Source organism: Balaenoptera borealis (assembly GCF_965194805.1).
Source record: "Balaenoptera borealis genome assembly, chromosome: 2".
Taxonomy (NCBI): Eukaryota; Metazoa; Chordata; class Mammalia; order Artiodactyla; family Balaenopteridae; genus Balaenoptera; species Balaenoptera borealis.
The window spans coordinates 125,441,318-125,468,693 of NC_138867.1; the positions used below are offsets into that span (position 1 = coordinate 125,441,318).

Below are 27,376 nucleotides of genomic sequence, written 5' to 3' on the forward strand. Positions count from 1 at the left end.
ATCTTCAACCCACAGGAAGAAATCTATTTTTCATCACAACCCAGTAGATATACTCACAGAGACACACATTATATTCACAAAAACAATGTTTGGCCTTATATGTTAATAGCATTTATTTTATTTTATTCAGTCTATTTTATTTCTTCCAAAAAAGTGCTTGTTAGGACCAACCAAACTGATTTCACAAACATTAGTGCATTATGAGCCACAATTTGAAAAACCCTCCATTGGAAAATACTTCAGATCTCTTCCAGTGCTCCAATTCAGATTTATTTCAAAGTGGCCTGCATGAGACAGCTTCAAGAAGGTGAATGACTGATTTGGTAGCCATGCTAATTCCTAAAAATAGAACCTAAGGAATGTATATCAGACCCACCCAAACCTGAGTTGTTGTTTTTTTTTTAATTATTTATTTATTTATTTATTTTTGGCTGTGTTGGGTCTTCGTTTCTGTGCGAGGGCTTTCTCTAGTTGCGGCAAGTGGGGACCACTCTTCATTGCGGTGCGCGGGCCTTTCACTATCGCAGCCTCTCTTGTTGCGGAGCACAGGCTCCAGACGCGCAGGCTCAGTAATTGTGGCTCACGGGCCTAGTTGCTTGGCGGCATGTGGGATCTTCCCAGACCAGGGCTCGAACCCGTGTCCCCTGCATTGGCAGGCAGATTCTCAACCACTGCGCCACCAGGGAAGCCCCAAACCTGAGTTTTAATCTTGCTTTTCTCTTTCCTTTTTTTAGTTCCTTCATGAATTTGTTACTTTTTCTGCAACTGTTTGTAGAGTCTACATTTCAGGAAGCATACAGGGACCGAGGAGTGAAGGATGAGTAAAAGCAGGCATGCTTCCTGATGGCAGAGTGGGAATGAAAGCTGTTAATCCAAAAGCGTGCAGGAAAATATTTTCAAATTATGATAAGTTGAGCGAACAAGAATATGGCACTGTGTATAACAGGGAGACAAGGTTTGATATGGAGTGTGAGAAATGTCTCTGTGAGAAGTGTCCTTTGGGCTGAGACTGAAAGAGGAAGAGTCAATAACCAGTTAGTGGAGAGCACTGTGCGTGCAGGCAAGGTCGCACCATATCACAGTCTTCTAAAGCTGGAGGGGGCATGAACTGCTAGCTGAGTAATGGAAGGAAAAGATCTTCAAAATAAGTCTGGAAAAGTAAACAGGGCCAGACCACACAGGGTCCTGCGGACCATGGAAAGAGGTGAAGGGGTTTTATGGGGCTGGATAACGTAAAACTCACATTGTAAAAAGATAACCATGGTGTGTAGAATGGATTGGAGAGGTTCAACATTACACAGAGAGAGCTGTGTATAGTCTATGGCAATATGATGGAGTAGGGTGGAGTAGGGTGGTGGTCCTTTGTTACTTATCTCCACTCTTACTGAGCAGACTTTACAATGCATTTCACATGCAGTGGGACCAGATTTATTAATTTTGGAGCTGTCAACTAACAAATAAGCCATGATATAGCATTTTTAAAAAGTAATGGAAATGCATCATTGAGTCTGTGGGATAAATGGCCAAGGTATAGGGAAGCTCTTTCACTTTTAGGTTTTAAAAAAATCAGGTTATGATATGAACCTTCATATCCTAGTTATTACCAAACTGTGTTGTGCCCACATATTTTACTGGATATAGTTCTGGAAATTAAAATCTTATCTTCTCTCCCTCTGAGAGTCTAGGATCTGTGATAGAGGGCTTCAGGTCTGATGTGCTGAGGGGGAAAAAGGATTTTTAACAGCCAACTGGCTCCATGAGTAAATAAATTTAAAATCATACTGGGCAAGGGAAGCGTGTTGCCTCTTGCCTGGGCTGCTTCTTCTCTGACTAATAATCCCCCGCATGGCCGGACCTTGTCATTAACTTGACACAACTGGCACCTTTATCAGTTTGTTCTTTGAATAAAAATCGCTGAGCCCAAGTCGCAATAAAAACGTTCGTTCACTTAGGGTGAATTTAATAATACCCTTGTCCCCCACTTCGAGTTAAATAGAGTAATGGGAGAGGAGTCCTCTTCTCTGTCACTGGGTTTGGGACCTCCGCCTGCCTCCAGTGGGGAGCTGAATGCAGCCAATCACTGCTCTCTATGTGAACCCAGTCTGCCTGGCTTGTATCCATTGGCATCGAGTTACGTTCATGTTAGCATCCTCTTCTCCCTTCTTTTGGTACCCAGCTCTCAACCACCTCATTTGCCAGCTATCCCGACAAGACACTGCTCACATCCCATGAGCCATCATCGTCTGTTATATTAGCTAAGGGCAGCCTAAGTGCAATAGATCCCGGGCAGGTTTACATATAACTAGCACATTATTACTTCCTGAAAGACCTGTAAAACACAATGGATATAACGCGTAGTGGTGCAACTGGGAGGATTCTGAACCAAATAGCCCAGGTCCAGGCACCTATCCTGGTGCCCATTAAACCTATGGCAGAGATGCCCAGCCAGTCCTTGCAAGGAGGTGAAGAATAACACTTCCTAAAAGACAATACCGAGGATGCACTGCCCACGTTTTTACAAGCGCTTCTCGTGTTTCTGTCTAAATTCCCCCTAAGGGCTTAATTTCTGACATCTTCTGTGTGAATCAGTCCTCAGTGGTAAACAGCATTTTATTTACTGAACAAGTAAACACCGAGGACCTAGTCTTCATTAGAATGTTACTGCCTCAGATTAATGCTTCATTGAATTTCTCTTTTTTCTTTTGTTCGCAAGTCCTCTCCTCCTCTAGCACAATGACCACTCTAAAGAAGATAATGTACTCAGTACAGTTCTCCCATCATTGATATTCTATGTTTGTTTCCTAAGCAAAGAATTTGTCACTAGGAATTCGTTTGCATCCTGGGCACTGCTTTGCAGACTCTTAATTCTGTGATTCAAATAAAACTTTAAAATACGATCTCACTGACATGATGTCAAAAGAAAGATGTCAAAATAGTGCTGATACAGAGAGCTTTTTGTGACTAGAAATCATGTCTGTGCTTTGAGGAAAACAAAACAAGTCATGGCAGTTGGAATGCATTTTTACGGAAGACTCTTTGCAAACAGCAGAGGCCAATTCTGCTGGCCTGTGTCTCCTTTCCTCTTCCCGTCCCTCCAGCCCATGCTCCTTCAAGTGTGAAGTCCCCGTCTGATCATACGTCCTGCTTAAACCTCTTCACCGTCTTTCCAACATGTACAGACTCGTGAACAAGCTCCTGTCATGGGATCTGCCCTCTATCTTTCTCTCCAGGCTCAAGCTTCCCCATAACACCTGTCGTTCCAACAAACCCAAACTATTTTCCTTTCCCCCCTCACACTGTGTTCTTTCCCATGTCTGTGCTTAATTCGTGCTGTTTTCCTCTCTCAAATCTTACTTTTGGACCTGGAGACCCCGTCACCTCTACCATTTATTGGGTGTTTTACCTCGTGCAAATTACTTAAGCTTCACTGGGCCTTGATTTCCTCATTTGTAAAATGGGGGCATAAGAGCAGCATTGTGGGGTTAATGACACCACATCTGTGGAGTGCTTTAGAGTCTGCCCCAGAGATATTGGCTGTATTTTGTAGTTATTATTATTGTCACCATCCTTCAAAATTTAACTCAGTTTTCTCCTCTGCTGAGAAGATTTCCCTTCCCTCCTTATCCCAAAGACTGAGTGAATTACTGCCCTGTACTGTGCACTTACTTCTTTATTGCCCTTTTTATATCTTTTTCTTATCATTTAATGTGGTTCATGATTTGTTATAATGTTGCTGGGCAATGAAGTTGTTAGTGTGGAAAAATAAGCATGAGGTGCTTCAAGGAGGGCTTGTAACTCATATTTTATGGACCTCCTGCAACAGTGTGTTCAGGATATGATCGTTAATAATAGGTGAATAAATGGGGTGTTCTTTATTTCCTGGGCTTTACAGCTTTGTAGACCTCCAGTTAATGGGTTCTTACTATATGCCAGGAATGACATTAAATAGTATACTCATCATATTTAGTCTTTACTATGATCAAATGTGGAAGACCTTCTTATCATTCCCATTTTACACATGTGGAAACTGAGGGCCTGGAGTGAGTAATAGACCAGTACTCCCAAAGCCTGAACCCTTAGCTTAGGAAAGTTCTGCTCTGATCTGTAAGGTGTCCTTTGCCTCTGGGCCTCTTTAGTGTGTAAATGTATTTAACCCACTTGCATTTCTAATTCCCCTCCAGGTACTCCTTCCAAGATGAGGAAGACATGTTCATGGTGGTGGACCTCCTGCTGGGCGGGGACCTGCGTTATCACCTGCAGCAGAATGTCCGCTTCCAGGAAGACACTGTGAAGCTCTTCATCTGTGAGCTGGCCATGGCCTTGGACTACCTGCGGAGCCAGTGCATCATTCACAGGTCAGTCAAGTCCAAGGGGACAGCCTTGGTCTGAATGCACAGGAGGGAATGCACAACCTGAAGCATTCAGCGGGTCCTTGTTGAACGTGACATCTAATTCTTACAACATCCCTGGAGGTAGGTGTATTGTCCCCACTTGTCAGATTAAAAAAAAAAACAAAACAAAACTGAGCACATTGAGCTTAGTCTGCCCAAGGTCACAGTTAGTAAACAACAAGACCAGAATTAGTGAGTGTTGGTGCTGCTTATAACTAAGCCTAGACAAAGAGAAGAAAAGGTGACATATAGGAACTTAATAAATATTAAATGAATTAATCGAAAGAGAAATGGAGGAAGTGCATGAAGGGAAAGAAATAGAATGGGTAGAAAGAAAATTCTTTGGGGAGAAAATTTGAGTCCTGACATCTGCCTGTCATCTACCCTATTGTGAGGGCATGCTGCAGACAGAAGTCAGCAAAAGCAATGTATCTCCTTCACTTGGGGCATTTGTGTTAAGGACAAACAAAGAACACAAGTAGCTATAAATCCAAACAGACAACAGAGAGAAAAGGATAATACTTTATGTTTATATAGGAGTTCGTAGTTTTTATGGCAATTTCCTATATAATATCTCACTTGATCTCTGTAATAAGTGATAAGTGAGCTGAGCAGGTATAGTTAGACCAGTATTAAATATGAGATTTTGTGACGTGGAGGCATTACAGTATCATCTAGGTTACTTATAAGAAGTTTGAACCTAATCACCATCAAAGCAGCTACTATTTACCTGGCTTTCTATATGCCAGATACTGCTAGGTACTTTCATATATTATCCTGTTAAATTCTCAAAACTCAAAGAGGACTCCACATTTCATTACAGTATTCCCATTATACAGATGAGAAAAGTGTGGCTCAAAGATGTGCCAAGGAGAGACCCTGACAATTGGCATTGCCGGGATTCAAACCTATATCTCTCTGATCCTAAAGTCAGAGCTCTGTCTACTATACTACCTTGCATTAATTACACATATGAAATATATACATTAATTAATTATACATTGTTAAATGAAAAACCAACATGTGACTCTGTCACTGTCATCTCTAATCCTTGAAGAATCTACTGAGTTTTTAAGTTTAATTTTGTCTCATTTACTGAAAATTTGTCTAGATAAAATTTTTGCCCACCACTAGTTGACATTTATCTAGAATTTATCAGGGCTAGTACAGGGCCTGTGGTTAAAGATGTAGCATCATAATTTATAGATTTTCCGTGCAGGCACTGTGGACCAATCCTTTTTTTTTTTTTTCTTTTTCTTTTTGGCCTTGGCACTTACATAATTATTGTTTAATTTTCTATCTTTGGAAGGGCCCATTTGTATTGGAAACTCTTCAGTTGCTCTTCAGGCAATGGATAAATGGAAAGCAGACCAGTTAATCATGTATGATCTTGGAAGTAAATTTACACACCTGGTGTTTTTGTCAATAACTGGGAATCCTGTTGACAAACGATCTTTCTCCCATACTGGCTTTCTGCTACCCCCTCGCCTAGTTCTTTCCGAGGAGAAACTTTCCATATTTATAGGCTATAGAGTCCCTCTCAGGGTCTTCATGCTCACTCATCCTCCCCCAAATTGCCAACCCACAGTCTGTTTGGGGTGTTGACATTGCAGATCTCAGGCAGAAGCCAGGGACTGAAAAGCCAACATCACCAGGGGCCACCTTGTAACTTTCTCCCTTCTCTGTTTGAATCTGAGTTCTGTGCCTTCTTTCTCTGAGCTTCATTTTCTCAGTCATCACAAGTCAAGATGCTCTGAGCATTTTTGCCATGTGCTTAGAACCGTGTTCCAAGAAGAATACAGGAGAAAAACGAAGCAGAAAACTTGATACAATTTTCACCCCCAAGGAACACAACCATACCAAATAGCATTGTTTTCTGTCCTTGTCTCCCTCACTCTCTTTTGCTCCTATCATGGTTTTGCCACTTGAATAAGAAACCAAGGACTAAGTTTCTGCTCCTTGCCCTTTACACACTCACAATTACTACTTAGTGCCCGTCTTCAGAGGGCCTCTTTGTACTGAAATGTCTCCTCCTCATGGCAGATGAATGGAAGGCAAACACCATGACATTATGAATGCTGGGTTAAAATGAGATAGCATCCTAGGACAGGAATAAAGACGCAGACGTAGAGAATGGACTTGAGGACACAGGGAGGGGGAAGGGGAAGCTGGGACGAAGTGAGAGAGTGGCATGGACATATATACACTACCAAATGTAAAATAGATAGCTAGTGGGAAGCAGCTGCATAGCACAGGGAGATCAGCTCGGTGCTTTGTGACCACCTAGAGTGGTGGGATAGAGAGGGTGGGAGGGAGATGCAAGAGAATGGAGATATGGGGATATATATATCGTATAGCTGATTCACTTTGTTATACAGCAGAAACTAACACACCATTGTAAAGCAATTATACTCCAATAAAGATGTTAAAAAAAACCCAAAAAACAATCCAGATGGATTTCTACTGCCCATATGTCCTACCTTGCCTCCCCATGCGTTATATTTTATAGGCAGTCGTAGCATTTTGTACCTCTCCTGAGGAGTTGTGATGTTTGGGGTACGTAATTACCTAATGTCTGTCTGCTGTGCTAAACTGTAAACTCCATGAGTTGGGGCCATGTGTGTTGTGCTTCTCACTGTGTAACCAGTGTGTGACAAAAATCTGAAGGAATGAACACTGCCTGAACCACACGGATGACAGACTGTTATCTGTAAAGCTGGGCTTTTAGTCAAAGACGAAATTAAACTAGAAGGCATGAAAGCCATAAATTTCAGACCTATCTTGGTCTTCACATTGGGTAATCATATAATTTATCATCCAAACCAGGGTACTCCTGAGAATGAAAGGAGTTGTGTTAATAATTATGCTGGGACAACAGGCAAAACTCCTAAGTGTTTTGGAAAAATCAGAACATATATCAACCTCATTAGGACTTTTCAAGACAGTCATGACCAAATAGGCATTTTAATTGTGAAAGAGCTCTAATAACCAGGACTTTCTGCCTTCAGACTACTAGATATCAATGTGAAGTGATTTCCATTTGAAGTGGTATCAAATGGCTTAAAAGACATGTACATGGTGAAGTAAGCAGTGTCCCTTTGTCTACGGCATTTAGGGGATAATAGTGGCAGCACTCTGAAGCCAGCTTCAGGGCTCCTGGGGCAGAGTTAAAAGCGTGAAGAGCAACATAGAAGAAGAGATAGAGGCTTCTGAGTACTGTAATTCTCTTTCTAAATCTCTTTCTTCAAAAGAAGCTGAAGAATTCATGCTGTATTTGATGGAATCTATGATAACAAAACATCTTGCAGCTACTTAGAGGATTGGATTGTAAGACCCAGCCTGAGTTCCAAGGTATTAAAATGTGAATAAAAAAAAAAGGACAAAATACGGTAGATTTCCCAGGCAAGGAAAGATCATCTGCATACAAGTGCAGATATAAAATATGTGACTTCCTAGTTTCAAAACAACATTTTGTCTCTGGACAGGGTAGAAGGTTCCAAATAATCTGTGGTGGTCAGCGAATATGTGTGGACCAGGAGAGGTAATAGGCTGCCCCGACTGAGGGCTTCCTGGGTACCAGATGCTCTGCTTAAGCACTTGTGAATTATTTCATTCAGTCCGCCCACAACTCCAAGAGGTTGATGGTGTGATCGTCCTCATTTTACAGCTGATGAAACTCCGGTTCAGAAAATAACTTGGCTAATGTGTAGGTGAGGCCACCTACACTTGAAGGAAATGCAGAGCTCTTAGCCACTCTCCACACCTACTGATGTTTAGCACTGTTGTTGCCCTGAGGAGGGTGTGGTACAGGGTGGGGCACGGCCACCTGCCTTCAGGTACCCGCTGTCTGGCTGCACAAGTGAAGAGGACGCAAATGGAGCCAACAGACAACAGAAGAGCCTAAAACTAGAAGCTAAATTGGATGAGAAAGACTGAAGTGCTCCAGTAGGGAAGATGCTTTGGGGTAACAAAACAAGTTTCGTCTGAGCTCAGAGGGCTTAAAAGCAGGAAGGAGAGTTTAGTCTGTGTAAGGGGAACTGTATTCTGAATGAAAGTGTTTGTTTGTCTCCCTGTGGTAACACAGAATAGGCTCTGTCTTTAGTTTTTTTTGTTTGCATTGTTTTTCCTGCCAGCAATGGCCAGCTTAGTTATTTTTTTTAAATACCATAAATGCTATTTCTGCCTAAATTCCAAATGAGACATAAATGGGGTTTTGTTTTATTTTGTTTGTGGATTTTTTTTAATCCACAGACTTGACTTTTTGGAGTTTCCTAAATATGTAGAATATTTAGCTAATTTTTTTCACTTTTAGAATCTGTTTTCTCTATAGTTGTGAAAGACACAGGATTGCACAGTAATCATTAATTTCGAATTGTGCAATTAGACATATTTCTTATTGGTCAGGAAGTCAAACATTTTTCTATGAGTACAGCTTGAAAATCAGCTCTAGTTTCCAAATTATGCCCATTTCCTTGTTCAATATTCCGCTTTATTTACATCGGTGAATGAAGATCTTAAGATATGGATACCGTGATTATTTGCTTTTATTTTTAAAAATAAGGAAAATTAAACTCATTACAATCCTTCCTATGGGATAGTACTCTGATTTGTTGATTGCCACAGTCTCTCCAGTGAATAAAGTGATAGAAAGTAATTATTACAGTCTAATGACAAATTTGTATTCCTTCCCTTGTCAGATGTTAAAGACTCAATTACAGATTTAATCTAATGAGATGAATTGTTTGGGACAGTTAAATAGTAAGTCATCTTGGGTCAAAATACCATTTGAGTGGATGTTTGTTTTTCCGTCTTTCTAAGATTTCTCTCACTCTAATGAAGTTATAACTGACTGCTTTCTAAATTCCTACAGGAATAAGATAAAAATCTAATTAGGCCATTGGTATCAATGATGGCGGTGCAACAGCATGAGCTGCAAAAGTTCATCTCCAACTGATTACAGATACGCTGAAGTAGGAATAAAAGAAAATTCATGATTGTCAAAAAAAGAATAGGATGCTATTTTTATTCATCGCCTTTGTCTTCTCTGCTATAATCATAGAAACCATTAACTGACACCCAGTGCATCTCGGAGCCTCCAAAAAATACATAAAGGAATTAGTTTTCGCACATCCCCTCTTGGACTGAAGTAGCTGCTTGCCAGGTGTTTATATCATTCTTCTAGAAATCAGCATTTGGATGGTGAAGAAAAAAACTTAGGGATATGCTTCTCTCATAAATATTCATTCAAGAACTGTTTCTTGAGTATCTGTTTGCCAGACAACGTTCTCGGTGCTGACCTTCAATGCCGAAAGGACGGACAACTTCCCTGTCATCCAGAGTTGATAATATAGCGTGAAAGGGAGTCAAGTAAACAATTCAACACTGATACCAGAAAGGTGTTTAAATTCTGTGGCATTTACTACTAAGGAAATAAGCAGTGATGTGTGTATCCTGAGCCACCCATACACGTCACTCACTCTCAGTGCATCTTCACAGTGGTCTTGATCCTATTTCTAGTGGTAGCCCCTGGCTCACAATATTCTTTATAAGAAGTGGTCTCTCCCTCCTAAACTGAGGCCCTATTCCTCACTCCTGTTCTAATCTCTAATCTCATCTCTAGTCTAATCCAGAGCGGTTGCTAAATACATCAGTGACTGAACAAATGAATGAGGACAGAATATACACGTGCTCCTTGGGTGGACGTGGAAGGTAAAGGTTGCTGTGGATAAAGTTGTCTTCAGCATCTTTTTAATTTATTCCCACTGTGTGTCTACAGTGTGTGGGGCTCCATGCTGTGTTAGTTTTTATGCCGTGTAACGAAACCACCACAGATGTAGTGACTTAAAATAACACACATTGATTATCTCACAGTTTCTTTGGGCCAGGAGTCTGGGCACATCTTAGCTGGGTTCTCGGAAACGCTGTAATCAAGGTGTTGGCCAGAACTGGGTTCTCTTCTGGAGGCTGGACTGGGCAAGGGCCCACTTCCAAGTTCAGTAGGGATGTTGGCAGAATTCATTGCCTCATGGCTATAGGACCCTGTTTGTTTCCTCAAACTCAGTGAGGAGGTTAAGACTCCAGAGTGAGTCTGCTAGCAAGACAGGGTATATATCATTGAATAAAATTATGTAACACAATCAGAAGAGCGACCTCCCATCACCCTTGCTGTATAATGTCGGTTAGAAGCAAATCATACAATCAGCCCACACTCAAGGGCTGAGGATGATACAAGACATGAACAGCAGGAGGTGGGGAACATGGGGGGCACCATAAAGTCTGTCCACCATACTTCCTCTAAACAAGTTTTCCTATGCCTGACTCTGACATCAATATCCTCTATGACCGTAAACATAACCCTGAACATCCCTGTCAAGGAAGCAATGAGGTGGTTTGGCCAAATGAACAGGAATGGTTCTTTCGTACCTAAGAGTCTAGGGTGATTTCCCCTCAGCCCTGATAGGATGACGCTCTTCAAAGTATAACCTCTTTGACTTTCTGCTCTCTACCACGCACCCATTTCTCCCCAGCAAAGCCCCATGACCGAAATGAACTGTCCAAAGAGCAGGTGACAGTGAGGTGGGATAATCAGCCTTTAACACATTTAATAATCAAGACCTTTTTGCAGTTCAGTTGTGAGCCAAAATTCTTTGTTTTAACGAAGGTCTTCAGTTTGTTCCAGGCAGAGATCTTCAAGGCTGCGATTTCGTCTTTTTGTCTGACTCATACACACTGCAGCATCTTGGAAATCACATTTTATTTTCTTGGGATGATCATTCATAGGGAAAAAATAAGATCTTTCTGCAGCTAATCATTTTAGTCAATGATCGTTGAGTGACAGGTGAGCTTCTGATGAATGAACTTGTCAACACAGTGACACCCCAGGTTTCTGAAGCCTGTGGAAATGAGTCATCTGGAGAGATGCTTTTCTAATTCCTGGAGGTGTTTACTCCCCTCGGCTCAGCATTTAAATTGTACTACAAGTACCTATCTCATTTTCTTCATGGCTTAAGAAGAGCTGTCATTCATTGTGCATATACCAAGAACTAGTCACTGCGCTAACAAGCGTTTTGCACACACTGCCTAGTCTGATAGTCAGCAATACTATGACAGGGTTAAGTGACTTGCCCAGTACCATACAGTTGGTATACTAAGGCCACATTCAAAAGTAGGATGAACTGATTCAAAGATCCTGCTGTTAATATAGGCTCTCTTAGTTTCATTCTTATGAACATAATAGACTTCTTCAAGATCAGGTGAGCTATTTAGTGCTATTTACCCAATAGCAACAAACATTAGTTTAGATACACATTTTTAGTTGGTATGTGTTATGGGTTAAATTTTGTGTCCCCCCCCCCCCACCAAAAGGTATGTTGAAGTCCTAATCCCCAGTAACTCAGAATGTGACCTTATTAGGAAATAGGGTCTTTACAGAGGTCATCAAGTAAAAATGAGTTCATGAGGGTGGGTCCTAATCCAATGTAACGGGGATTCTTATCAAAAGAGGGAATGTGGACATAGAGATAGATATAAACAGAAGGAAGATGATGTGAAGAGACACAGGGAGAACTCCGTGTGAAGATGAAGGATTGGAGTGATGTGTCTATAAGCCGAGCAAGGCTAAAGTTTGCCAGCAAACCAACACAAGCTAGGAAGAAGCAAGGAAGACCCCTCACCTACAGGTTTCAGAAGGAGGAGGGCCTTGATGACACCTTGATTTTAGACTTTTAGCCTCCAGAACCATGAAACAGTATATTTCTGTTTTTTTTAAGCCACCTAGTTTGAGGTACTTTGTTACAGCAGCCCTAGCAGATGAATACAGTATGTTTTCATAGTTTTTTTAGGTGCTGAAATTTCAATCTTTGCTTCTCTAGCACGTACTACTCAGAGCAGCTTCTACTTCACTCCTGATATGCTGCTTCAAATATATTATGGGATGGAAGACCAGAACAAAACTTGTTAGAATTGTTTATAAAATTACAGTAACCCGAGAGAGAGTTCACTAAGTCAAATCCATTAGCTTTAGTATATGGTAAGCTATTTTATGTTGCCCAGAGACTGTCTCTGCTTACTTTCATATTTCAGATTTGGTGAGATATTTCAGATATCTCTGGCTTTTTCATAACGTTTCTCTAGTCCAAGGAGTTTTGTTTTGCACTTACATATCTCTAAGGGAAGTGAAATCTTTTCCAATTTACCAAAGCAGCATGTCCAGGATGATAAAATTAAAAGTCTAAAAATACTTATAGATGATCCGATTACTTGTATTGTTCGTGCTTCACGTGATGCTGCCTTTCTTCCTCCCAGTGTATTGATAATATTTTCTGTTTATTGCAGTGGGATAATAGGTTTTGGCTTCCGACTGCCATTTTCTGTGGAATGGTTGAGAAAATGCCCTTGCTTGTTGTTTTGGTAAATCTTCTCTTCAGGAGCTCACCAGCCCTTGCGAATGTTTTCTCTTCCTAACTCCCATGGCAGAAGGGCCACTTGAGCCTCAAAAACAAAACGGCAGTGCGGTAATGAGGGTATTAGGTTGGTGCGTTCTATTCAGCACCTGCTCCCAAGCTACCGAATAATGAATGAGCATGAATTACACATTGTGAAAACGGGAGACTCTGCCTGCTTTGTATTGTGCGTCAGGCAGTTCCGAAAGGAGCTTTGAAACTGTGCTTCTCACACGAGGGCACCCATTTGTGAAAACCCACGTGAACAAGGCAAAGAGCTGCTCGTTTACAGGTTAACATTTAACTCGCCTGGTGCTGAGCTTTTAATAGTTTCTATAAGGTCGAGAGTTTCGTTAATATGCAACCTGTAACTTAGTCCAAATTAAATTTTACTTTGCCTAGCCTACATTTTAGTACAAAGCTGAAGCTTCATTCTTTCAGGTTTAGTCATTTAACAGGTAATATTGATGACTTATTTATGTGCCAGGCACACAGCTCTTGAATGGAGGGCTTTTTTTTTTTTTTGGCTGTGTTGGGTCTTCGTTTCTGTGCGAGGGCTTTCTCTAGTTGCGGCGAGCGGGGGCCACTCTTCATCGCGGTGCGCAGGCCTCTCACCGTCGTGGCCTCTCTTGTTGCGGAGCACAGGCTCCAGACACGCAGGCTCAGTAGTTGTGGCTCATGGGCTTAGTTGCTCCGCAGCATGTGGGATCCTCCCAGACCAGGGCGCAAACCCGTGTCCCCTGCATTGGCAGGCAGATTCTCAACCACTGCGCCACCAGGGAAGCCCTGGAGGTTTTTTTTTTGATTCATCAACAACTGTGTTTATTCACATGTATATTTTTAAAATTTTTTATTGAAGTATAGTTGATTTACAATGTTGTGTTAATTTCAGGTATACAGCAAAGTGATTCAGTTTATATATATACATATATATGTGTATATGTGTGTGTGTGTGTATATATATATAAATCTATTCTTTTTCAGATTCTTTTCCATTGTAGGTTATTACAAAATACTGAGTAAAGTTCCCTATGATATACAGTAGGTCCTTCTTGGTTATCTATTTTATATATAGTAGTGTGTGTATGTTAATCCTAAACTCCTAATTTATCCCTCCCCGCCTCCCCTTTGGTAATCATAAGTTTGTTTTCTACATCTGTGACTCTATTTCTGTTTTGTAAATAAGTTCATGTGTATCATTTATTTAGATTCCACATATAAGCGATATCATATGATATTTGACTTTCTCTGTCTGGCTTACTTCACTTAGTATGAAGAGTTTTTGAAGAATAAAAACATGATTTCTGTCCCTTTAGAGCTTACAGTTTGGTTGAGGAGATGGGCAATGAATATAATACAGAAACATAAATAATGAACAAATACATAAATAACCATGTTAGTTACAGATTCTGTTGAGTGCTTTATGGGAAATAAACAAGGATCTAAGAAAAAGAGTACAGAGTTGGGGGTGAGGGTCATCGCGCTTGAAGAAGCCTCGCCAGTAGGTGGCATTTGAGCCAAGCCTTGCAGGACAAGCAGCTCTAAGGTGGAAGTTTGTTAGGTGTCCTGGAGCAGAGCAGAGGCCCCTGTGGTTGGAACATGTGAGAAAGGGGGAGAGTGGTTCAAGTAGCCACAGGAGAGGTGAGCCGAAGCCAGGTTGTCTTACCATGCTCTAACAAAGGCTCTAGTTCAACCTTATTTCTTACTTGTGCTTTAATGAAAATACAGAACCAGTCAGGAAAGGGGACATATTTGAATTTGTAATCAGTTTGGAGATAAGGATAGAACATTCACAGTGGGTGGTAGGAAAATAAGGATGGAAATCATAGAGAATGGGATCCATTAGCTATTCTAGACACAGGGCAAGAAAGAGCCTGGAGATTATTAGTTCAACTTGCTCCCTCTGTGGGTAAGGGATTGGCGTACTTTTTCTGTAAAAGGCTAGATAGCAAATGTTTTAGACTTTGTAGGCCATAGGGTCTGTCACAACTCATTGACTTTGCCATTGTAGAGTGAAGGCATCCAGATAATATGTAAGCAAATGAACATGATTGTGTTGCAATAAAACCTTATTACAGACACTGAAATCTGAATTTCACATGATTTTTTTATGTGTCATAAGATAGTATTCTTTTTTTATTTTTCAACTATTTAGAAATGTAGAATCCCTTCTTAGCTCATAGCCATACAAAAACAGATGATGTGCTATATTTGGCCCATGGGCCATAGTTTGTCAATCCCGGTACAGATGCTAAACTGTGGCCCAGAGAAGCAAGTGATATGCCCCAGGTCACAAGGCAAATCAGAGACAAGGCTAAGATACGAAATCATGTGTTCTAGCTATTAGGCTGGTACTTAAAAAAAAAATAGTGTCTTCATTGATAAAAGTAATGAGAAGATATTATGTAATATCTTATAATAAGAAGATTTTTATGTAATACTTTGGTTCAAATCGATAAAGGTGGCATGTTTATTTTAGAAATTTGTGGGGGAATATAGAAAAGTATTGCAGAAAATAAAAACCCAGTGGTAATCTAATGTGTTTTATTTATTTCTAGTCTTATTTGGTTGAGCATTAAATATATACTGATAATCTTTTATAGAATTATCACTATATGTATAGGAATATACAAATATATACATATAGTTATATCCTTTGTAAACAGAATAATATGAAGATATTTTATACGCTCAAATCATGTAGTTGTCCACCATGATATTCATATGCCCATAGCAAGGCTATTTGCAAGGTGTCCATCATAAGCAGTGACTGATGGCATTAGAATTATATGATGGCTCTTCCACTTACAAGAGAGGCAACCGTGGGCAAGTTACTTCGCATCTCTGACCCTCATTTGCTATATCAGTAAAATGAAGAAACCTATATATAATTTACAGGGCTGTGGTGGAGATAAATTCTAACGTATGCACAACACCTAACATAGAAAGTGTTCAGTAAATTTATAGCTATTGATTAATATTGATACACTATATCCATTTGCTTCCATTACCTTCCTTGCACTAAACTATGGGGAAAACATACTGTTCCTTCTCATACTCTAGAATACATCATCACCAAAATTACACATTTATCTTATAATACAACCATTAAGAAAACACAATATTCTCGTTTGAAGGCAGAGTATGGCATAGTAGACAGGGTAAGGGGCTTTGGACTAGTCAGATCAGGGCTCAGTTTGGGGTTTCGTCCACTTATTAGCTGTATGACTTTAGGAAAATTAATAAGCCCTGAGATCTATGTCTCTAATTTGTGAAGTAGATTTAATAATGTCATATATATTAAAGCAGCAAAAATATGACAAGCCCTTATTACAGTGCTCAGAAAATCAGGGGTGGCTAATAAAGGGAAGCCATACTATTTTCCTGCCAGTTGGAAAACAACTATGGGCTATTACAGAACCTTGGGATGTTAGAGTGAAGGTTAACTTAGAGATCAAGTCCTACCTGCATCCAAAGGCAGAATTTCTTCCACAACCTCTCCAACAAGGAACTGTCTTCCTAGCTTTTAAACACTTCAGAGGTGAGATACTCATTACCACGTAAGGTAGATGATTTCATTTTTAGACATGCTGAATTATTAGAAAGTTCTTCCTTCTGTTGACTCACAATCAGCCTCATGGTTCCCCTGCTGCCCATTGGAGCTGAACTAAGTAAGGTGTCAAGTCGGACAGGGCTTCTATTAGTTGTCACCCACTCGTAGTCTTACTGGTAATTTATCTCTGGCCTCCAGGATTCCTAATGATCAGTTCCCTGTTGTGATTAGTGTTTGTTCCTTGTAAAGTATTTTGAATATCACTCCTGGTGTCAGGTAAACATGAACTGGAATCCTACCTCTTCTCATAACAGTGGATGACAATGCAGTAGTTCCTGGAATTAGCCCTCTGTGTGCCTCAGTGGTCCCATCTATGAAATAAGGGTAATAATTACACCTACTTCATAAGGTTGTTAGAGGATAATAGGGAATAAAGTATTTAAAGGGCTTATCCTTATCTCACTTGTTGCATTAAATGAGATCTATCATCATGAGTACATCACAATGGTTCCATGATAGTTGAAAACAACTATTCATCATTTATCGTTATCAGTTTGACACCAGTTTCTTGCCATCTGGCCCTTCCTACACTGACACTTCCTAATTACTTGTTCAATGTTTTCTGAAAGTCAGTTGAACAATTACTATGTGCCAGATACTAAACTAAAAGTTTTACATGCACCATCTCACTAAATCTTCACAACAGCTCTATAAAGCAGATACTATTACTGTCCTCGATTTATAGATTCAGGGGGCCGAGTCTCAGCAACATATTACCAAACATGTTTCTAGTCTCAATAGAAAACTAACTCACATGAGACTAAACAATAAAGGGGATTTATTATTCTATGGTACTTGCAAGTCTAGATGTATGCCAGACTTGTAGGCTATCTTGATCCAACACCTCAGCCTAGGACTCTATGCTAACTCCTTTAAATCCAATGAATCACACACCTTCTGGAAGCTTTCCCCAGGACAGCAAGGAAACTTCTTCTTCAGAAGCCCATAGCTTAACTCTTCTTCCTACTTAATGGCTTAAATAGCATTACAGCCCATCCCAGAACCAATAACCAGGACTATGGAGTGGCTTAACTCTCACTAGCTTAGGCCTTAGTCACAGAACCGTCTCCTAAAGTCAAGCGTGGGATAGACTCCCCCAAACAAAGGGACTACAGCATGTGTGTATATGTGTGTGTGTGTGTGTGTGTGTGTTTGTGTGTGTGTGGCAGAGAGGTTAAATACCCAAAGGAGAACTGAAATGATTAAGAGAATGAAGAATGCATGTTAGGAGGGCAATCACAATGTACATTATACAAGGTTATAACTTGCCCAAGGTCCCAGAACTAGCAAGTTCTCAGCTGAGATTTGAAACTGGGTCATCTAACTCCAGAGCCCCACTCTTAACATCTAGGTTCTACTGCTTCCCAAATTAACCTAGTAATGCCTGGGAAGGGATAGAAACATTTGTGATTACTAACTGTATTCTACACACACACACACACAAACACACTCCACGGTACAATACAGTATAGCATATACAAGGCACATGTTTAGTCCATACACTGGTATAGACATACCCATTGTAAAACTACTGAGATTCTTGTATTTCACTGTATCAGTTGATAGAGCTGCTGCCTGAGCCTGCCTGTTACCCAATCCCTTTCCTGCCCCCCCTTCCTCCTGTTTTCTGCTCTCTCACCCACCAACTCCCTTGATCCAGCAGCTAAAGTGCTAACTCCTGGCCCAGCAGGGGCCCCTTAAGGTTCTGCTCCTGTGCCCCCACCAGCATCCAGGTGACAGACTTTATCTGTTACCAGTAACAGACCACAAGTGGTCTTGTTCCTTTCTGGTTCCTCTTACTTTGCAGACTCTTTCCCTGCCTCTAACTAGTACATTTCTTTACCTAAAACCTCCTGGGTTTGAGTGGAAGACCCAGGAGCCCTGAGTTCAGGCTGGTCTCTGCGGCAGAGTGATTTACTCTGTGTCCCTGTCTCCTTGGGTGCAGAATGCATAAATGTGACCTAGGATTCTAGCTGTGTGAATCCAAATTAAAGAAAACAATGGTAATGAACGAGCATTGACTAATGTTAAACTGTAAGGCAGGAAGCCTTGTCATCTAAACATCCTGCCTCCAGAGACTACAAAATGGTTAAAAATCTCAAGTTTCTGGGATGGTGGTATATGGCCATACTTCTCAAACTGGAATGTCTGTACTATTGTACTGTTGGGGATTCACCTTCCTAGAACAACAGATTTATCCAGAGTAAGAAAGGTGGAATTTTACTTTTATATTAAAAGAGATATGGATATATTATAGAGTAGGGTGCAAAGTCTATATGATTTTCAAATATACAATAGAAATTATGAAAAAAATTAAACTTACTGACCAATTTCAGCCACACCCCAGACCCCTGGGTATGTTAGGACATTCTCTCTCCTGAGAGGAAGTAAGATATGAACGTCTGAGATATAAACTAAGATTGCACCTTGCAGTTTTAGGTTGTAATCCCAGTTCTGTCTGTTACTTAAAATCTTGAACCATCTCTGAGCTCCCCCTTCTTCATTTGCAAAAATGGGCGTAATATCTACGTTATGGAGCTGTTATGAAGAATAGGAGAGATGTTGTCTCTCAAGCGCCTGCCATGTGCCTGCCACAGCATGGACAATAAATAATAGCTATAACCACTCTCTTGACTCATGGGAAGCACAGCAGTTTGAAAACACTATTATGGACCAGCCCCAAACACCTCTTCCTATGGCAATGGCAGGCATTGCTAATCAATCTTTTCCCTTGTACATGGAGGCCCTTTACCAACACAGCCTGAAAGCCTTCAGTCTCTTTACTTCATTTCCTTGTAATGGCTTCTGTAACTAATACTACCTTGAACAAACTGTGGGAAAGGCTGGGATTGAGTAACAACAAAAAGAAGTAGCCAGAAAGTAGCTAAGAGTGTAGATCTTAAAAGTTCTCATCACAAGAAAAATAAATTCCTAACTATGTGTGGTAATGGATGCTAGCTAGATGTAGTGTGGTGATCATTTCAGAATATACACAAATAGTGAATTATTATATTGCACACCTGAAACTGATATAAAAGTCATTTATGTCACAATTAAAAAAAAAAAAAAAAAGCAGCAGCACCCAGTTGGTAAGAAAGTTGGAGGATGATACCTGGCCCTTACTAATCCAATCCTGGCAGCTTTTCACTTCTGTCTCCTGTTTGAAATTACGTGTTTTTGCTTACAATTTCCCATCACACTCTCACACCCCCAACACTCTCTTTTCTTAACATGGGTCTGTTTATGTGACCAACAGCCTTCATGTAACATTGTAATTAATATAGTATATGCATGATAAATACGATATTATAAAATAACATTATATAAATATATAAATTAAATATTATATGTATAATATTTTCCCCCTCTCAAGAACTTGGAGAGGACCCAATCCAGGAGAGCATTATGTAACAAAGAATTAAATCCAAACTGTGGACCTGTCAGAAAGCCCTGGGACACTGAAGAAGTTGAGTTTGATCTGGACACACTGATTTTCCTGTTGCCTCTTCTCACAATACCCCGTATCAGATTGCAGGGTGAGCAACTTGATTCCAGGGTAGGCAGTGAAGGGATGTAATTAGCCTATTAAGTTCTGCTAATGTCTTGTTAAAGTCATTCAAGTGAGAACAGCAGATATATCAGTTCCTCCTCAGACCCTGCCACAGGGAGCTTTGCATTTCCACACTGCTATTTATAGTTCTCACAGTAGGAATCAGCTGATTCAGCAGGACCTGTCTTTACTCTTTCATCAAATCAAGATGCAATGAAGGATTTCTACAGAATGTGTGTGTTCCTAAAATTGTACTTTACCGCTCGGCAAATGATGGGTTTTTTTAGTTGCCAACAGTAAATATAGTGCATCTGGCATATGGAGGGTGTTTTGTTGTCGTTGTTCTTATTCTTTTGTTTTTGTTTTTCTCTTCTTAGGAGAAAAAGAAATACATGGCTTATTATTCCAGAAGTTTGAGAAGCCAAGGGACTAGATTCATTCATTTTTCTGACAAATATTTATTTAAACACTGACTTTGTTCTGGGCACTTTGATGAGCCTAGGAGCTACAGCACTGAACAGTACAGAAAAGATGTCCTTGCTCTGAGAACTTGGAGGGAAGACAAATAATGAACAAATAAAGAAGAAAATAGGTAATGATAGTGCTGTGCTGAAAATAAGATGGAGGTGAAGAGATGAGGATGGAGAGGGCTACTACTCTAGATTGGGTGGTCAAGAAAGAACTTGGAGGGTGTGGTATTTTAGCCAAGATCTGAATGACAAGAAGACACAAGCCACCTGAAGGTCTAGGGGGACAGGATTGCAGCAGAGGGGACTATGTGTGAAGGAGACCAAGAAGAACAGTGCAGTTGGAGCATGGTGTGTGGCAGAGAGAGTATGCTGTGAGATGTAGCTCAGGGCTCCGCAGGACTAGAGCACCTACAGGTCATGTAAGGCCAGGAGTAAATGGTTCGGATTTTATTCCATGTGGGTAGGGAGTCATTAGGCCGGGAAGGTGTGTGTAATGAAAAACACCACCCTGGCTGCTATGTGGATAATGGATTGTCAGGTGACAAGAGGAGAAGCAAAAAGAACAAGGTATTATACTATTGCAGACTTCAGTATGATGATGGTGGTAGCACTGGAGATGGTAATTCTAATGTGTGTCTATGTATAAATATTTTTTCACTGTAGTAAAATATACATCACATAAAAGTTATCATTTTAACCATTTTTAAGTGACAAAGTACATTAAGTACATTTATACTGTTGTGCAACCATCACCACCGTCCATCTCCAGAACTTTTTTGTCATCCCAAACTGAAACTCTATAAACATTAAACGATAAATCATCAATCCTTCTTTCCCCCCAGCCCTTGGGAACCTCTATCCTATTTTCTGTCTCTGTGAATTTGACTATTCTAAGGACCTCATATAAGTAGAATCATACAATAATTGCTCTTTTGTGCCTGGCATATTTCACTTAGCATAATGTGTTCAAGGTTCATCCATGTTAGAGACTGTATCAGAATTTTATTCTTTTTTAAAGCTGAATAATATTCCATATGTATATACCACATTTATCTATACACCCATCAGTGGATACTCGGGTGGTTTCCACCTCTTGGCTATTGTGAATAGTGCTGCCATGGGTGTACAAATATCTGTTCAAACACCTGCTTTCACTTCTTTGGGGCATATACCCAGAAGTAGAATTACTAGATCAAGTATTAATTTCATGGGTTTTTTTGGTGTTTGTGTGGGATGTGATGGATATCAAAGGTTCTCTTTAGGACATATTATATTTATATTTATCATGGCTGCTAAACATACAGATGGAAACATCAGGCAGGAAGTTTTATATATTATTAGTCTAAAATCCCTGGGTCGGGTCTGGTGATAAAAGGTATATGATAGAAGGTCATGCTGCCCGGTGGATAGGCTGTCGTGATGACAAGGGAATGATTAAGGAAATGGGAGTGAGGAAACAGATGGGGTGCATGTTGTTTTCAGCTCCCCAGGTGATCCTAGATATACCCAGGTTTGGTAACTACCCAGTTAAACCATCTTAGACATTGCCTTAAATGAAGGAAACCATTTAGGATTATTGGAGAAGACAGAAAAGATAAGAAGTGGTGCTAAAATTCTGAACTAGAAAATCTCAACTTGTTCTAGCAGGAATTTTAATACAGCACCTGGGTTTATTTTCATTTCCTTTCTCCTACTGCATGAGTAAACAATCTTATCACACTGCCATTCACCCTGCAGTGACTTAGAGGTTACCTCATCACTTTTTAGAGAAACTATGTACTTAGAATCTATGCTTATATACTTTATTTTTCTGTTAAAAGTCCACTTTTTCTTTTATATTTTTCTTAGATTTTCCTCATAGTCTTTCTCTGAATTTAGTAATAAACATGCCTCTTTCCCACTTTAAACCCCTTTGGCATGGTTCCTTATGAACCTTTCTTACCCTCCCCATCCCTGAGGGAACTATGTCTCATCTATCTTTCTATTTCTCATATCCTAACACAGTGACTTATCAAAGTAGATAAATGTTTGATAAATAAATGAATATAAGATTGAAGTAGGACATATCACCTTAAACTATGACCTCTCTGATCTCCGTATTATTCTTTAAGCTGCAAGGAAGTTTCTGGGGAAAGTAGGGGATATAATGAAGTGTGGCTATAACAAATTAAAAAAATTACACCTAGGGATTTAATAGAAAGCTCATAAAGTGCCAAACCCACAGCAATTCATTTCTCCCAGCAAGCCCTCATAAATTCAGGCCACGAAATCATTGTGCTCATCTTGCCACACCCAAGTCTCTCCCTTCCGGGCAGGGGTCCTCAGAGCCTCCTCCTCGCCTGGCAGACACTACCTGATGCTCACTGGTACAGGTCTGAAAGAGGTGGCAAGAGCCTAATGGCTAGTTTACCTCGAGCTTTAAACTGCAGAGTGTTCAATGGTGCACTGGAGTGCTCTGGTATATCCTGGTTTATGTAGATCAAGAAACCATCCACGCCATCAAGGAGTTCATGATCCAGTTGGAGAAAAAATGAACAGAAGTGTGATAAATGTTGTGATGGGATAAGCATACCATGCAGAGCACACAGGAGGGGCCATTGACTCGGAACTGGAAAATCAGGGAAGGCTTCCTGTAGGAAGCGGCATCTGAGCTAAGACGTGAGGGATGAATCTGCATTTTCTGGGTGCAGTGGTTCAGGGCTCTGATTCAGGCAAAGGAATGGCAGAAGGTGAGGGGATGCAGGGAGCTTTTAGGGGACTCCATGCACTCCAAGTGGCTGGCACAGGAGCCAGATTATGAAAGGGCCTTTACTCCATGTGAGTGAATTTAGACTTGATAATTTTTGGAATAATGAAATCCATCAAAGCGGTTAGGGTGGAGTCTGCAATATTGAGAGTTTAGCCAGGGAAACATGTAATTTGAAACCCCCTCGTGCTCTATGTTTTTAGCAAATTATACCCTGAACCAGAGAAAAATTTGCCACAGCTACAAATGACCGCTTATGAATCTAGAACTAATTTTAAGAACCTAATAAACTAAATGAGAAGATATTCAAAGCTCATGAAAGTACCCATGCACCTGCCTGTTGGGTGGGGCATATACTTGGTTCTATGTGTAGGTAAGAGGCTACCTCAAAAGAGGACTCTGACAGTCTTGGTCTGTCACAGACTAAAGTCACCTTATTCTAGTGACATAAAAGCCACTTGACTAGGCTGAAAATGTGTTCCCAAACCTGTTGCAGAATTTCTTCCCTAATGGCTTCTGTGAATTTGGGTTTAAGGGCTTTAATGGTACATCAGGGAAGGGCAGTAAAAACCGGAGTGTGGAAGAGTGAGGGCTGTTACAAACTACAGAGCTGTGCTCTCATTGAGGAACACTGATTACAATAATATTTGTTTCTTGAGGACTTTTGAAACTCTACAGGCCATTCCTCTAAGTATTTACCATCCAACCTCTAAGTATTTACCATCAAACTACTGCCTTCGTTGGAAGAGGGTGGATTATGTTCCCTTCTATGGATTTAAGGATCCCACCAATGCATAGAAAACTGGTCCAAATCCTTTAATTAACAACCCCAGGAGTAATACTTATCAAGCAACTAGAGGCATTATAGCATCATCCTAAAAAGATTCTAATCTCCACAAGTTTAAAATATAATCACCTTATAGATCATTTTGTTTCTCTTTTTATAGTCTTTAAGTTTACTTCATCTTTGTAGCTCTAGTTACACAGGCAACAATTATGATTAGTACTACTACCGTACTACTACCTTATGACAATTTAAATGCTGTATGATCACACACTACTATATGCAAGATAGATAACCAACAAGGACCTACTATATAGCACAGGGAACTCTACTCAATATTCTGTGGTAATCTATATGAGAAAATAATCTGAAAAAGAATGAATATATGTATATGTATAAATAAATCATTTTGCTGTACACCTGAAACTAACACAACATTGTAAATCAACTACACTCCAATGAAATTTAAAAAATAAAAATAAATAAAAATTATACATAAAATTTAAATAAATAAATAAATGCCGTATGATCTATGGAGCAATACTGACACACTTGCATATAATACGCTGTAGAAATTAAGAGTCTGAGCTTTTGGGGACTTCCCTGGTGGCACAGTGGATAGGACTCCACGCTCCCAATGCAGGGTGCCCGTGTTCGATCCCTGGTCAGGGAACTAGATCCCACATGTATGCCACAACTAAGAGTTCACATGCCGCAACTAAGAGTTCACATGCCACAACTAAGGAGCCCGCCTGCTGCAACTAAGACCCCGTGCAACCAAATAAATAAATAAATATTTTAAAAAAAAAGAGTCTGAGCTTTTGAATGAGAGAGACCCAGGTTCAGAGCCCTGTTTTTCTGTTTATTAGCTCTGTAACCTTGGGTTAAGTTACCTAACCTCTTTAAGCCTCAGTTCTGACCTAGAAATTGGCGGTATTAATGGTAACTATCTCAATTCACTGTGAGAATTGAATGAGATTGTGAATAATGAAGGGCTAGTACATTCATTCCTAGCTAGCATTCTTGAGCAGTTCACCTTTATCCTTTAGTTCTGTTTCTTTGTTTTATTATGAGCAACTTTCTCCTTTCTTTTTACTCCCCTAGGGATATGAAGCCTGACAATATTTTGCTTGATGAACATGGTAAGTAAATGATTTGTTTGCAATCAACCACATAACATGCATGTAGAACAAGTTGGTTATCCGCAGCAAAGTAGTACTATACAGGGAAACAGTGTCTTACTCGGTTCAGTTGAGGTACATGTACAAACTCCATTTTATGGTGGGAGGGACCATATGGGGGAACTTTATCATTTATTGCAGTGACGTAGTACACCCTTAAATAGCCTTGCATTTACATACGGAGAAAGTCATTCTCTTTTCAATTTTCTTCCATTCCTACTGATTTCTTCAAGAAAACCATCCCAGTTTTTTGGTGCTAGTTTGCTTTAATATCTCTATAGCAATCATCTCCCTTGTTTTTTTTTTTTTTTTTTTTCATAAAGACAGAAGAGGCTTAGAGCATTTGGTAGGCAATAGTATCTATCTAGAGATTCGTGACAGACTTTCCTTCTTCTGAGGGTAAATTGGTTTCACATTTACAGAAGAGATATCAAGTTTTCTGTTCAAAGATTTTCAGTTAATAAAAATCAGTCCAGGGCTTCCCTGGTGGCGCAGTGGTTGAGAATCTGCCTGCTAATGCAGGGGACACGGGTTCGAGCCCTGGTCTGGGAAGATCCCACATGCCGCGGAGCAACTGGGCCCGTGAGCCACAACTACTGAGCCTGCGCATCTGGAGCCTGTGCTCCGCAACAAGAGAGGCCACGACAGTGAGAGGCCCGCGCACCGCGATGAAGAGTGGCCCCTGCTTGCCGCAACTAGAGAAAGCCCTCGCACAGAAACGAAGACCCAACACAGCCAAAAATTAATTAATTAATTAATTTTAAAAAAAATCAGTCCACTTAAAGAAAGATATAAAGCAGATAAGAGTATCTCTGGTACCCAGCTATGAAACTGACAGAGGGATATGGCAATGACCACGATGGTGATACATGAATGCCTGAAGTTCAAGAAGCACTGATTGAAGATGTCCTACAGAACACGCTTTGACCAACAGTGATTAAATGTGTATAATCTCTTCCTAATATTATTTTAATGTACATTTGGATTTATTTATTAGAGCAGACCTGTAGGACACACAGCCTGCATGTTATAAATGTTACAGAGGCAATAAGATCCTTGTTAAATTTTTAGAAAGCTGCTAGGGGAGGGAGTCCTAAATCTGCAAAGCTCTGTATCTCTTTAACTTTTACAAAAGGGATTTGCAAGCGGGACTGAAACTCCACGGACCATCCATCGCTCATTATTTATTTACCTAGTTGCATTTTAAGCCTGATTTGCCAGATGCCACGTGTGCTTAGAGGGCTAAGAAACACTTTTGTGTATGACCTCTAATTTCAAAGCTTGGAGTCATTATTTATTTATGGACTGTCTAAAAAGATTTTCTCCACTTTCTTCCCATGCCTTATTTCTTCCTTCCCTTTACTGCTTCTGACATTTGGGAATAGTTTCTGAATCTCAGAAATGTGGGCAATGGTGAGACAACATGAAGGTGACTTTCAATAAAGCACCAGCTATCTCTGCCTTAAATAGGAAGCAGGATCCCCTCTCACACCGGTGCAGATAAACTCTGTGGAGCTTAACAGCTGTGGACAAGGCCTCCCCCAGCCTCTAGAGGCCATCTTTGCACGATGTACAAAAAGGTTCTCTGTGGGCCCACCACAGCCTTGGGAAGGTGACCACTGGTAATGCAGAGCCTGATTTCGGGTTCTGTCCCCAGTTCCCCCTCACCTGCTTGCCTTTGTGCCCCATATATTGCTCAACCATTTGTCAGGACCCTGAATGGAGACATATTGGTCCTGTCAACCAAAAAAATGTACCTTCCATTCAGAGAACAACGTTTCGGTCTTGGATCTCAAACGTGGCTTCATCTTATTCCTACCATGAGGTCGTCCTGTTCTCTCTCATTCAACTTCTTTCTTTTCTTCATTTTCTTGTCAACTTGGTGATTGTAGATTAGGAGAAAGATCCAGGAATAAATTAATCTTCGAGTTTATCCACCCTTAGAGACTACCCTTGGGAGAGACTGTGTGATATCGTAGATAAGAGCGTGGGGTTCTGAGCACAAAGCCCAGTTCTCTCACTCCCCAGCTCTGAGACGCTCGACAGGTTGCCTGAAACTTCTCTGCACCTTAGATTCTTCAGGGGTGAAAGGCGTCCTTACTTCTCAGGGTAATTGTAAACACTAACTGACACCCTGTTTATAAAGTGCTTGATTGCCACGTGCACTAGGAAATCACTCAATAACAGTTAAATGCTAGTA

At 40.4% G+C, this 27,376-nt stretch overlaps 2 protein-coding genes and 1 long non-coding RNA gene across 13 annotated transcripts in view; 2 read left to right on the forward strand and 1 right to left on the reverse strand.

The window, feature by feature from the left end:
- PPP2R2B (protein phosphatase 2 regulatory subunit Bbeta) overlaps positions 1-27,376 on the reverse strand; it is a 686,949-nt gene that overhangs the window by 637,912 nt on the left and 21,661 nt on the right. The gene's annotated exons all lie outside the window — the stretch shown is intronic.
- LOC309624596 overlaps positions 1-27,376 on the forward strand; it is a 467,785-nt gene that overhangs the window by 100,375 nt on the left and 340,034 nt on the right. The gene's annotated exons all lie outside the window — the stretch shown is intronic.
- Positions 1-27,376, forward strand: part of STK32A (serine/threonine kinase 32A) — a 126,733-nt gene that overhangs the window by 67,484 nt on the left and 31,873 nt on the right. For all 10 annotated transcript variants that reach the window (XM_082382762.1, XM_082382761.1, XM_082382763.1 and 7 more), the window contains 2 exons: positions 4,182-4,355; positions 25,100-25,137. In XM_082382762.1, the coding sequence (XP_082238888.1) occupies positions 4,182-4,355; positions 25,100-25,137 (212 nt within the window). The remainder of the gene's footprint in view (positions 1-4,181; positions 4,356-25,099; positions 25,138-27,376) is intronic.